We start from the raw sequence: 13,847 nt of genomic DNA, 5'->3' as shown, positions 1-13,847 counted from the left end.
AGATACAGTAACAATAATTACAATAATTCATTTGAGAGACTATTGCTTTAAAATATTGTGACATACATTTTTATTAAGCTGGCGTGGTTCTTGCCCGTGCAGTGGATGATCACGAGGAGGCCCGAGGATGCACACACGAGGCACTTGTATTCGTCCTAGCAGAAGAGGTATCCGTGGGAAGGTCTGGTGGGAGACCAGAGTTCTGGCCCCAGTCCCGCAATAGGAAGGACCCCACCCTCCACGCTGGGTGTCAGTGGTATCCAAGTGGGTAACCTAACGAGGTGTTGCCCCTGCTTTGCCTGCTAGAGTGGTGTTAGAGGAACCAACTGAAACAAAAGCTTTAACTGGGCAAAAAATGTCCAGGTGACATTTGCCCTCCCCCACTTGCACTGTCTCTCTCTCTCAAAATAGATAAATAAACTTAAAAAAAAAGAGAAAAGAAAATTGTACGACTGAAGACACATGGATTTGTTTCCGGACTCTCAGTGCGATTCCACTGACCTCTGTATGTCTGTCCTTATGGCATTCCTACAGTGTCTTGATTACTGTAGCTCGGTAGTAGGTTTCAGATCAGGAAGTGCGATTTCTCGCTGTCCTTTTTCAAGATTGTTTGGCTCTTCTGGGTCTCTTGTAATTCCTTATGGTTTTAGGCTTAGCATATCCATTTCTTTTAAAAATGCAGTTGAAATTTTGATTGGGATTGCACCGAATCTATTCATCAATTTGGGGAGTATTGCCATCTTAACAATACTAAGTTTTCCAATCCGTAAACATGGAATGTCTGTCCATTTGTTTAGGTCTTTTTTAATTTCTTTCAACAACGATTTGTGGGTTTCACCATACAAATCTTACCCTGTTAAATCTATTACTACGTGTCTTATTTTTGATAATATTGTAAATGAAATTGTTTTTTAACTTTCATTTTCAGTTTGTTGCTGGTTTATAGAAATATCATTGACTTTTGTATATTGATCTTATATCCTGCAGTTTATTATTAAATCATTTATAATTAGACCTAATAATCTTTTGGGGGGTTCTTTAGAGGTTTTTTATATATAAGATCATGTCCTCTGCAAATAGGATTTTTTTTTTCTTGTTCTCCATGGCTCTTATTTCTTTCCTTGCCTTCCTTTCCATTCCTGGTAGAACAGCAAGGATAGTGTTGAATTGAATAGAAGAGTTAAGAGCAGACATTTTTGTCTTGTTCCTGATCTTAGGTGGGACCCTTCCAGTTTTCACCATTAAGTGTGATGTTAGCTGTGGTGTTTTTCAGATGCGGTTTACCACTTTGAGGAAATTCTCTTCTGTCACTCATTTGTTGAGTGTTTTTATCATGAAGGGGTATCAGATTTTGGTTTTTTGTGTTTTTTTCTGTATCTTTTGAGATGATTATATATAGTTAGAGAAAGTGTACATTTATATGTTATGTACATTACTGTGCTACATATAAAACTTTGTTGTGTCTATTTGCTTTTGTTTGCTTTAGATTTAGTATACTATTCTTTCTCTAGATTTTTAAGGTGAAAATTTCAGTTGTTTTGAGATCTGCCTTTTTTTTTTTTTTAATGAAGCATTTATACCCATGAACTTCCCCTTGAGCACTGTTTTCACCACATCCTTTAAGTTTTGATATGTCGTGTCTTAATTTTCATTCATCTCAAAGTATTTTCTAATTCTTCTTGTGACTTCTTCTTTGACTCATTGGTTTTTTAGGAATATGTCGCTTAATTTCCATTCAATATGAATTTCCCAAATTTCCTTCTGTTACTGATTTCCACTTTCATTCCACTGTGGTCAAAGAAGATACTTTGTATGATTTTTAAGCCTCTTGGGTTTGTTGAGAATCGTCTTACGGCCTAACATCTCATCTATCCTGAAGAATGTTTCGTGTGCACTTGAGAAGAACGAGCATTCTGTTGTCGTTGGGTTGAGTGTTATATAGATATCGACGTGGGGCCGCAAGCAAATGGTCAAGAAAGAATTCTTGAGACATTTTTGGTGCAAAAAGGTGCTTTTATTATAGCACGGGGACAGAACTCGGGCAGAAAGAGCTGCACTTGTGCTGTATGAAGCTGGTGGTCGTATGCTTAGTGCCGAAGGGGGAGAGGACATGCAGGGAGTATCAGATCATAAATGTTTCTTCAAGTTTCTATTAATAAAACTACTTCTGCAACATTTCTCGAGTGCTCATCATTCAGTTCGATAGTAATTGGCGATCCGCACAGGTAGTCACGAGACCCTTTGAGAACGTAGCAAGCAGCACTTAATTTGGCCCTTAATGAAAACTCTGAGGCTGTGGGTCAGCCTGCTGGACTAGAAGTGAGCATTTCCCTGCTTCTGTCCCTCATCAGATGTCTGTTCGGTCGCTGTTTTCGTGTTTGGGCGTGCCTTCAACACTAAACCAGGAAGTTTAAAATTCTGCCTTGCCGTTCACTTTCTGCCTGTGCAGAGCCCCGAGGTCAGTCAGAGGTGAGATCCTCGAGCCTTCTGTGGTGTTTCCTGAGATGGTGCGTTGATCCTTTGCATGTGCCGCGTCTTCTAGATTCCCAGGAAAATGTTGGCGTTCAGCAAACCCCCTGTGGCTATTTCATTCCTCAGCTGGTCCTGTTGAGCTCCCTGGCTAGTCTCTTGTTTGCCCCCGCTGCTACCCATGGCCTCAGGCAGACCAGTGTTTAAAAATTCACCTCACATACTCAGGGAGAAGCCCTCAGCACTGGAAGAGACTCAGTGAAGTTGAATCAAGACAAGCCTTTTGGGCGGAATCTTGTAGGTCACCACTAACCAGGCCAGATAATGACTTCCCTCTGGGAATGAGGCTTTCTTTGCCAGATCTCCAGCCCCAGTCTGCTGCTCCCTTCCCGTCCTGGTGGTGCATGCTGGGTTTTTTCAAGGTTGCTGCAGAACTGGGGAGCAGGAGATGAGATGAGAACAAGTTAGAATGCCAGACGACTGAGCTGTGCCAGCAGAATTGCTGGAAGCCTTTGGTTGACTTCCCGAGCACTTGAAAAATTGGTCCTGACACGTTTTGCCCTTTTGTTGCTGGTGTCGACTTTATGGAGGGGCAGACTTCTGGAGGTCATCGCCACGCTCGTTGGCATCACCACCATCCGTTTTCTGATGGAGGGTCAGGGACTGAGGTTCTGGGGAGCCCATGACGTGAGGGGGCAGTCGTGTAAGATTTCTAATAGCGATGTCGGATCATTTCTTTTTAGTTGGTTAAAAGCAAACATCTTTAGCTTTGCTGTTGTTTGTTATGTAACGATTCAGTGATTTGGCACAATGGAATGAGGAGCTAAATCATTTTTTTCATTCTTTCGGGGACTTAAATACAAAATTGCTTTTGAATTTATGTAAGTTCTGTTGTTGACAAGAAGAGATTGGGAGGAATTCTAAGATTGTTTTTTGGTTGGAGGCTGGTGCCTTGGATGGTATTGCAAAGTGTTCCTGTTATTATATAATATTAAAACAATTCCTGTTTTTTTCTTGTGGTTTACATTTTCAGGGTACCTTTGATGATTACTTGGAGTTATTTCTTCAGTTCGGTTATGTGAGCCTTTTCTCCTGCGTCTACCCATTAGCAGCTGCCTTTGCTGTGTTAAATAACTTCACTGAAGTTAATTCGGATGCCTTAAAAATGTGCAGGGTCTTGAAACGTCCATTCTCAGAACCTTCAGCCAATATTGGTGTCTGGCAGGTAATTATTTGAGAAAACATGATTCCTTTGGGGGAAAAAAATAGCAAAATGGGCCATTATGATTAAAAACAAAGGTGCTAAGGAGAAATTTGAGAAATTTAGTTTATTTTTTATTTTTATTTTATTTCATGTTATTTATTGCCACAGACTGTGTTGTGTCTCTTCAAAGAGTCATTTACTTTTTCTGGGCTTTGCTTTCCTTGTTTTGAAAATTGGGGATGGGGTGGAGGAGTAAATTATAATTTCTGTGACCCCTTTCAGATGTAAAAATTCTGAGAGTTTTCTAGGAAAGTAGCCAGGTGGGACTTCACTCACTGAGTGATGATGAGGCCCTCCCCACTTCTGTGTGGGTTGCAGATCACGTCGGGAGTCTGACTTCACCCCTACCCAGCAATAATGAGGTTCCTTTTCCAGTTTCTGCTGGGGTGGTTTCAGATAAAGCCTAATGGAGCGTCAGGCCTTCTGCCACCACCCAGCACAGCAGAGACCACGTGGGAACGTGGGAACACACACGAGGCACTTGTATTCGTCCTAGCAGAAGAGGTGTCCGTGGGAAGGTCTGGTGGGAGACCAGAGTTCTGGCCCCAGTCCCGCAATAGGAAGGACCCCACCCTCCACGCTGGGTGTCAGTGGTATCCAAGTGGGTAACCTAACGAGGTGTTGCCCCTGCTTTGCCTGCTAGAGTGGTGTTAGAGGAACCAACTGAAACAAAAGCTTTAAATAAATTGTAGAATCTAACACCTAAAATGTCCAGGTTTCTATTTAAACAGTCATCATACCGGGAACCAGGATGAACCAAAAAGAAAAAAGGGGCGGTCAGTAGATGCCACCATCAAGGCGACAGATATTAGAAATATCGGACAGATTTTAAAGCAGCCTTGATCAAATGAATGTACCTCAAACAGACAGAAACATAGAATATCTCAGCAAAGAAAGAGAAGACATAAAAGAGAGGCAAATAGATATTTTGGAAGTGGAAAATATAACTAAAATAAAAAGCTTAGTGGATGAGCGCTGTAGCAGAATGGAAGAAATAGAGGAAAGATCAGAAACTGGAAGATAGGGAATAGAAATGATTCAATCTGAACAGCAGAGAAAAAATAGACTGACAAAGTAAATATAACCTCAGAGACCTGTGCGCCTGTAACAAAAGATCTAACATTCCTGTTATCAGAGTCCCAGAAGGAGCGGGGAAAGGAGGGGCTAAAAAACGCCTGAAGTAATAAGTCCAAGACTTTTTGATTTGGCAAGAGACCCAAAACTACAGACTCAAGAAATTGAGTGAATCCCAAACAGGATAAGCCCCCCCAAAGTTCGTGTCCAATACATGGTAATTAAACGTATGAAAACTAAAGACAAAAGCTTGAAAGCACCAAGAGAGAAATGACATGTTGGCTATAGAGGAACACAATTAGAATGATAGCCGGTTTCCCATCGGAAATAACGGAGGCTGGAGAAAGCAGCATAGTATTTTTCAGGTGCTGAAAGAACAGTAGTGTCAGTACAGAACCCTGTATTCAGAGAGAATATCCTTCAAGGACGAAGGGCAGGGGGTGCCTGGGTGGCTCAGTTGGTTAGGCATCGGACTCTTGATTTCAGTTCAGGTCGTGACGTCACGGTTCGCGGCAGGCTGTGCTCTGACAGCGTGGAGCCTGCTTTGGATTCTCTGTCTCCCTTTTTCTCTACCCCGCCCCCTGCTCTCTCTCTCTCTCTCTCTTTCCCAAAAATGACTAAATAAATAAACTAAAAAAAAAAAGAATGAAGGGGAAATCAAGACACTCTCAGATGAAAGAAAACGAAGAGAATTTGTTGCCAGAAAATCTATGCTAAAAGAATAGCCACTTTATTGACTGATGGATTTTTAAATGTTTATTTATTTTGAGAGAGAGTGAGCAGGGGAGGGGCAGAGAGAGAGGGAGAGAGAGAATCCCAAGCAGGCTCCACACTGTCAGCGCAGAGCCCAATGCAGAGCTTAATCTCATGAACCATGAGACCACGACCTGAGCCGAAATCAAGAATCAGGTGCTTCAGTGACCGAGCCATATAGATACCCCTTAAAAGAATAGTTAAAAAAATTTTTCTAAGCTTGAGGAAATGATAGAAGAAGGGACCCGGGACTGTCAGGAAGAAAAACCATGGAAAGCAAAACTACGAATAAACATAATTAGACTTTCCTTCTCTCTCTCTCTTTTTTAAATGTTTATTTATCCTTGAGACAGAGACAGAACATGAACAGGGGAGGGGCAGAGAGAGAGAGGGAGACACAGAATCTGAAACAGGCTCCAGGGGAGGGGCAGAGAGAGAGGGAGACACATATTTCTGAAGCAGGCTCCAGGCTCCGAGCTGTCAGCACAGAGCCCGACGCGGGGCTCGAACCCACGGACCGCGAGATCATGACCTGAGCCGAGGTCGGAGGCTTAACCGACTGAGCCACCCAGGCACCCCAGACTTTCCTCCTCTTAAGTCTTTAAAGTTACGTTTGACAATTGGAACAAAAATTGTAACACTGTCTGATGATTCTAAATATATGCAGGGAAAATATTAAGATATTTTACAGAATGGTAAAGGGAGGTGAGGTTTCTGTACATCCTTCAGACTGATAAATGGTGACACAAGTAGACTGAACATATGTAGATGGTCCCCAACTTACAACGGTTCAGATTATGGCTTTTTGGCTTTACAGTGGCGTGAAAGTGATATGTATTCAGTAGAAACCATACCTCAAATTTTGAATTTGGATCTTTTCCCCAGCCAGTGGCATGCAGTATGATCCTCTCTCGATGTTGGGCAGCAAACCACGGCTCCCAGTTAGCCACACAGTCACGAGGGTAGACAACTGATACACTTAGAACAATTCCATACCCACACAACCATTCTGTTTTTCCCTTTCAGTACAGTGTTCAACAAATTACAGGAAATACTCAATACTTTAGTATAAAATAAGCTTTGTGTGAGATGATTTTGCCCAGCTAGCTGTAAGCTAATCCGAGGGTTCTTAGCACATTTAAGGTGAGCTATAGGTTCAGCTCTAATTCAGTAGATTAGGTGTAGTAGGTCCATTTTTGTCCTACAATATTTGTAACTTACCCTTTTGGAACACAACTCCTAAGTCAAGGAAGATGTCTCTCTCTCTCTCTCTCTCTCTCTCTCTCTCTCTCACACACACACACACACACACACACACACACACACACACACAGTAATATGCATAATCAATTGCCAAGAAGACATAGCAGGCTTAGTGTGTGCACAATGAACAACAGTGGTTTAAAATGCGTGAACCAGAAATTTATAGAACTGGAAGGAGAAGTCGACAAACCCACAAGTATAGCTGGAGACTTCAACACGCATTTCTCAACAGTTGGTAGAACAAGAGCTAGGAAGTCAGCAAGGATATAGAAGGGCTCACCAATACCACCACCATCAGGTAACAGAATCAAATCCATATTACAGAGCACTCTGCTCAGCACTTGTAGAATACACATTCAAGTGCTTACAGAGCATTCATCCTCGGGCAGAACACAAACTTTAAACATTTTAAAGAATTGAAATCATAGTATGTTCTCTGACTCTAGTGGAATCCAACCAGAAATCAGCAGGAGAAAGATAACAGGAAAGTCTCCAAACACTCGAAAACTAAATGCATGGTTTTCTTGAGAAAGAAAGAGAAAGAGAAGGGCATGAGTGAGGGAGGGGCAGTAGGAGAGGAAGAGAGAGAGAATCTTAAGCATGCTCCATGCCTAGGCTGACATGGGGCTTGATCTCACCACGGTGAGATCATGACTTGAGCTGAAATCAAGAGTCAGTTGTTTAACCAACGGAGCCACCCAAGCGCCCCCAAATGCACGTTCCTTAAATAATGATGGGTCAAAGAGAAATTTTCGAGTAAATTCAGAAGACATTGAACTGAATGAAAATGAAAGTACAAACAGCTAAAGCAGTGCCGACAGGGAAATTTGCAACACTGAATGCATACACTAGAGAAGAGGAAAATATCTCAAACAATAATCTAAATGCCTACTCAGGAAACTAGAAACAAAGCACAAAAGAAACCCAGAAGAAACAGAAAGAAAATAATAAAGATAAGAGTACAGATGGATGAAATGAAAAACAAAAATAATAGAGAAGATTACTGAAAAGAGTTGGTTCTAAAGATCAATATAGTTGACAAGATAACCAATATAAAAATAAAACAGCAGGTACCACTACAGACCCTTAAAGTACCAAAGGTATTGAAGGGATTATGAGCAACTCTGCACATATAAATTTGACAATTTGGATCATTGCCTCCAAAAATACAAACTACCACAACTCACCCAATACGAAATAGATAATTTGAGTAGCTCTGTAATTATAAGGAAATTAAATTTGTAATTATAAATTTCCAAAAAAGAAATACATTGGCCCAAATGATTTCACTAGCAATTTCTAAGAATGAACCCCGATTTTACACAATTTCTTCCAGAAAACAGAGGAGGAGGGAATGTTTCCTAATTCATTTATGAAGGCTAGTATCAGTGTAGTAGAAAACCAGAGTGCGAGACAGGAGAACAACAAACCAACATCCCTTGTGAGTAAGTGGACAAAACACCTGAATAAACTATTAGCAGACTGAATTCAGCAATCTATAAAAAGAAGTGTATACCATGACAAGGGGGATTTAGTCCAGGGATGCCAGCCTGGTTTAATATTAGAAAATTAATCCGTATAATCTGCCATTTAATAGTTTGAAAAACTGCATAGTTGTATCAACCAATAATATCAAGCATTTGAGAGAATCCAACGTTCCTTTTTGAGAACTCTCACAAAAATAGAAATGGGGGTGTTTCTTCAACTTGATAAGGGACATCTATTTTTTAAAAAAAATCTAAAGCTAACATCATACTTATTGGTGAAAGATTGAATGCTTTCCTTCTAAAATTAGGAACAAGGCAAGGGTGTTCACTCTTGCTACCTTTGTCGGACATGGTACTAGAAGTTCTAAGTAGCCTGATAAGGCCAATGATATCTCTGGTTTACCCACTAGCTGACCTCAGGTGCGTGAGCAAATCCAGTCAAAGTCAGCCGAGACCAGAAGAATTGCCGAGACGAGCATATCCTAAATTGTCCACCCACAGAATCATGAGCTAAATAAATGGCTGTTTGAAGCCAGAGTTCGGGGTGGTTGGTTATGTAGTAACAGCTAACTGATAAAGGAAGCCTCAGGATTCAATACATATCAATTCTTCTTTCATTTACAAATTGACCTACAAATTACTTTACAAACGGAGCATTACGCCAGCCCAAGGTTTTCTTTTAAGCCGGTAAATGTATTGTCACATTCACTGGGAGAAATGAATGAAATAGAAGAACAAGAAAGCTATAAAGAAGAATAGGGACACTTACCATGTATTAAAACTTGTTACTTAACTTCCGTTATTAACGTGGTTTGGTCCTGGTGCATCAGTAGACAGTCAGACCAGTTAAACAGAGGAGTAAGTCCAGAAATGGATTGTGTGGTCTATGTGAAGTCTCAGTTCGGTGGGGGAAATAATTGTCCACTAATAGCATTGAGATAACCAGGTCTCCAGATAGGGGGGAAAGTTTGCTCTTCTAACGTTAAAAGAAGAGCTGGCAAGACACAGAATGGGAGAAAAAAATACACAATACGTATGTCTGCCAGAGTACTTGTGTTCAGCTTAAGAAACTCTTACAATTCAGTAAGACATTTCAGCCTTTGGAAACAAGGACCATGATTTGAAGAAGTACTTCACCAAAAAACATATGTGAATGGCCAGTGAGCTCATGAAAAGATTTATAATTAGTTACCGGGAAAATGCAAATGAAAACCAGAAGATAGCACTACATACCCAGTTTAAAATGAAGATTCGTGGTGTGAAATGTTGGCCATGATGTGTAGTAACTGCAACTGTCATACTTTTCTGGCGAGGCTGCGTCATGGTGCAGTCACTTTGCAGAATGAGATGGAAGTTTGTTAAAAAGTTGAACGTACACCTACCATACCCTCAGCACATCGGCTCCTAAATATCCAGGAGAAATGAGAGAACGTGAACACTTCAGGATGCACGCATGTGTCTACAGTAACTTCCTTCAGAGTAGTCCAAAACTGGAAACAACCCAGTGTTCCATCAGTAGGTGAATAAATAAAAAATGATGGTATATTCATAAAATGGAATACTACTCCACAATAAAAATGGAAAAGACTAGATATAGATATAGAAATAATATGGCTCAATCTCAAAATCATACTGGGTGAAAGGATGAGGAAGAGTATATACTATGTCATTCCAGTTATGACATCCTGGAGCAGTGACAAAACTGCAGTGACAAAAAGCAGATCAGTGTTTGCTTTTGGGCCGGTGTGAAGAGAAGGATGGATTGCAGTGGGTCATGAGGAATCTTTTGGGGGAAGTAGAATTATTCTGCATCTTGTTTGTGGTGGTGTTTTCACAGGTGTGTACGTCAATCAAAACTTAATGAAGTGTATACCTTCAATGAATACAGCTTATTGCACATAAATTATAGCTCAATATAGCTGTATTTGAAAAAATCATGTTTCATTATAGAGGTATTAAAAATGCAGGAAGCCAGGCACTCTTAGATACTGCTGATAGGAGGATGAACTGGTCAGTCTCATGGAGTGCAGCTTGACGTTATTTATCAAGATTATGAATGCGTGGTACCTTTGACTCAGTTCCACTTTCAGGAATTTATCCTAATTCCACTCTTGTTAAATGATGTATTTACATGGTAACTAAATGGAACAATGATTGTCATAGCAACTAATGCCCACCAATAAGGAAATGGTTAAATAAATTCCGATACATCTCTGCAATAAAATATTTAAACAGCTGTGACAAAGAATGAGAGAGTTCTTTGAGTACTGACATAGAATAGTCTCCAAGACATTTTAAGTGACAAAAGCAAGGGACCGGACAGTATGCATTGGGCTGAAAGAGGGGAAGAAAGGGCATATATATTCAAATTTCCTTATAAAGTTTGCATATAAAGTATCTGGAAAGGTAAAAAAAAAAAATTAATAATGGTGATCCTTTTGTAGGGAGCACAGGAGCTCGCGGGCAGGTAAGGGGTACATGAGGGCAAGGAGACTCTTCACTGTAACTTCAAGTTTTCAATTCTGAGCTCTGTAAAGATAAAAAATGAATAAATAAAAAAAATTAAGTTATTTAAAGAGAAGATAAAGTCTTGAGTAGGTTTGTTGTAAAGAAAACTCCGGAAAAAATAATCAAGTTATACAAAGATCGCTAAAATAAGATAGCGGAAATTCTCCATGAGACCAGATATTTATTCAGTTGGGATCCAATCGTGCTTTGTTTTGCTTCTTTTAAAATTTTAGTTTCTAACAGTAATTGTATTTTTTAGAATTAGTGGGACTTTGATTCTTGTTTTAAACGAAAATACAGTTGGCACACAACATTACACGTGTTTGGGGTGTGCAACACAGTGATTGGACAAGTCTGTATGCTCTGCTGTGCTCGCCACAAGCAGAGTACCCGAGTGGGTGACCAGGCGTTGCCGTCACAACACCTTGACCGTATTCCCTGTGGGCTGCAGCGTTCCTCCCCGCGACTGGCTCGTTATGGAATGGAAACCTCTACGTCCCTTCCCAGTGGTTGGGTTACTCGGCAGGGATCAAGTGTTGTGCATGAAAAGGAAGGGCGACCGAGCAGTGGTCACGTTTCCGCAGTCAGTACTCTGTAGTGGGCTCTGGGAGACTCCTCCACGGGGCCTTGGGTCAGTCTGTTCAGTAGCTCGGTGGGGCACGTGTGTTTTTCCAAAGTCTCCTGGGCGAATGCCACTCAGAAAGGATCACGGTAGCTGGTGCCTCTGGTGTAGCCGAACCAGCTGTGGTCTGTAATGTGGCAGAGTAAGACAGTCACAAAAAAATTCCATTTGAAATCATACTAACAGTTTTTGAATGTGAAACATTTTTTTCTGGTGGCCCCACCTTAGATTCCCTTTAGGTACGAGTAGGGTAACTTGAACAGCATACTCCTCTCGGATGTATTCCAAATTCTCAGGTCCCTGGCCACCTCCAGCTGGGAAGGTAGAACATAGTGCTTTGGATATTCCAGCCATAAATATTGAAAATGCCTTGTAACGGCCTGACTTTTTTAAGCCGAAGAAAATCACAGCATTATAGAGAAAAGGTTTTAAATGTACTTGGGATATTTGGAACGAGGGAAAGCCTTTTTCTTTGATTTTATATGATACAAAAAAAGGCTGAGGAAGTATGGAAGAGGTCATTGTGGTTTTTAATTTCACATTTTTTTTTTCCTTTTAGTTGGCTTTTGAAACAATGAGTGTTATATCTGTGGTCACTAACTGTGCTCTAATTGGAATGTCACCACAAGTGAATGCCCTCTTTCCAGAGTCAAAATTGGACCTCGTTTTGATTGTGGTAGCCGTGGAGGTAAGTGAAACTTTCAACGTATTTTAAATAGTCTCCACGCAGACGCCTCTGTTTAAGCAGAGATGACCTACAGACAGCAGTGGTATCCCTGACTGTCCGTAACTGGCAGTTTAACGACACAGATTTCCTGGTAAGAAGGCGAGGTAGTTCAGGTGACGGACAGACACGCATTTCTGGTTGCTGCCCAGCTCTGAGAGACTGTCGCCGTGGTGGGCTTGGGAAAGTGACTCTTCCCGTTGCGCTGACCTGTCCGGTGCTGGGTAGAGAACTTCCGTATGAAATAGAATTCTGTAGATTTGACGTTTTTTTAGCCTCTTCTGTCATTTCTACGTTCTTCCGCAAATAGATCCTAAGAAATGCTTTTTGATAATGACTTAAATCTCGTTAGCAACAGGTGTGGAATTCATTGTGAAACTCTAAAACACCCAGATGTGATGTGTATCAGGAAGGCGCATAACCGTGCATACGAAGTTCAAGGAGGCTGGCTGGCTGTACTTTTTAGGTTTTCATTTTGTTTATGGTGGTTCCGAATATGGATTACTGTAACATCTTGAAAATTCAGCACTGACCAATTGCAAATGGACGCGTTTGCAGGAATTTTTTTATTGCTAGTGCTTATTGTGACCTTTCATTTTTAGATACTTTAAAAATAGAGCAGTTGTGAACATTTAATCCCGCAGAATTTAGCAGGACTGTAAGGCGGTGGTTCGTATACCTAAGGCCTCAGGACTGAGGGCCAACTAGCGGTCAGAGTGTGAACTTGTGCCTTTCCAGGAGTGGCTGAAGAAACAGATTCTGCTTTGCTGTGTTTATCTTTCTGTGTATTTAATAGGAATCTGTGTTCGTGGTGGATGTTCTATGCAGAATATGCGTTTTGGAGAATGATTTTAGACAGCAGTGAGTAGGAGGGAAAGGGGACGGCTCCAGCAGAGAAAAGTAGGTCTGCTTTGAATTTTGAGAGTTGAATAGGATTTTGGAGAGCTATTTGCAAGGCTGGTTTCTCACCTGTGTAAGTGAGAGATCAAGACAGAGGCGTCTTAGACGGCCAGCTGCCCAGGCTTATAGCGTACCTTCCATTTAAGATGTGGCCTTTAAGTTTGTGGGTCTGGGATCTTGTCTTTGCCAGTACATGCAGAGTTAATTAGGCTTTTGGGACTGACCGATGCTTAAAACTAATGAAACTCACAAAGGACTGACCAGAATGCCAGGCAGTTAACTTACCATAAGGAGATACTTTTCCAATGACTGTAACAGTTGGTGTTAAAGTTAAAGTGGAATTGGTTTATTAGAAGATTTCTTGGTAAATTGGGAACCAGAACAAGAGGAGTGTGAAAGTCTTGAGAGACATGGAAGGACCTGAAAACCGTCCCCTCCCCCAAATCGAGCAGAGCTCTGCCGTGAGCCACATCTGGGGGTTCCGTTGCCAGCTTCTGAGCGATGCGGGACGTGTTCACTGCCCGCTTCTTGATTTTGCCTTCGCTTTCTCCAGATCTCTGGCTGGTCCAGAGTTCTGTGTATCCCCAATGCTACTTCTTTCTTCTTTTGTATTTGCTGATGTCTTAACAACAGATATTTGGGGCCTGGTTCTTCTCACTTAATTTGGGAGATATCCTGGTCTACAGGAGCATTCTGCAGATGGCACCCAGGAATTTGCTGGCCTGCGTGGGGTGGGCCGCAGTATTTCTGTGGTGTTCGTCTAGAGCGTCTAAAAGTTCTGTC

At 41.3% G+C, this 13,847-nt stretch overlaps 1 protein-coding gene across 14 annotated transcripts in view; it reads left to right on the top strand.

The window, feature by feature from the left end:
- ANO10 (anoctamin 10) overlaps nt 1-13,847 on the top strand; it is a 283,614-nt gene that overhangs the window by 101,302 nt on the left and 168,465 nt on the right. For all 14 annotated transcript variants that reach the window (XR_003414386.2, XM_027040522.2, XM_027040520.2 and 11 more), the window contains 2 exons: nt 3,503-3,694; nt 12,000-12,128. Coding sequence is in view for 13 of the 14 variants with exons in the window: in XM_027040522.2 (XP_026896323.1) it covers nt 3,503-3,694; nt 12,000-12,128 (321 nt within the window). In the remaining variant the exon portion in view is untranslated. The remainder of the gene's footprint in view (nt 1-3,502; nt 3,695-11,999; nt 12,129-13,847) is intronic.

The sequence above is a fragment of the Acinonyx jubatus genome, chromosome C2 (assembly GCF_027475565.1).
Source record: "Acinonyx jubatus isolate Ajub_Pintada_27869175 chromosome C2, VMU_Ajub_asm_v1.0, whole genome shotgun sequence".
NCBI lineage: Eukaryota > Metazoa > Chordata > Mammalia > Carnivora > Felidae > Acinonyx > Acinonyx jubatus.
This window is presented reverse-complemented; position numbering and strand designations above follow the sequence as displayed.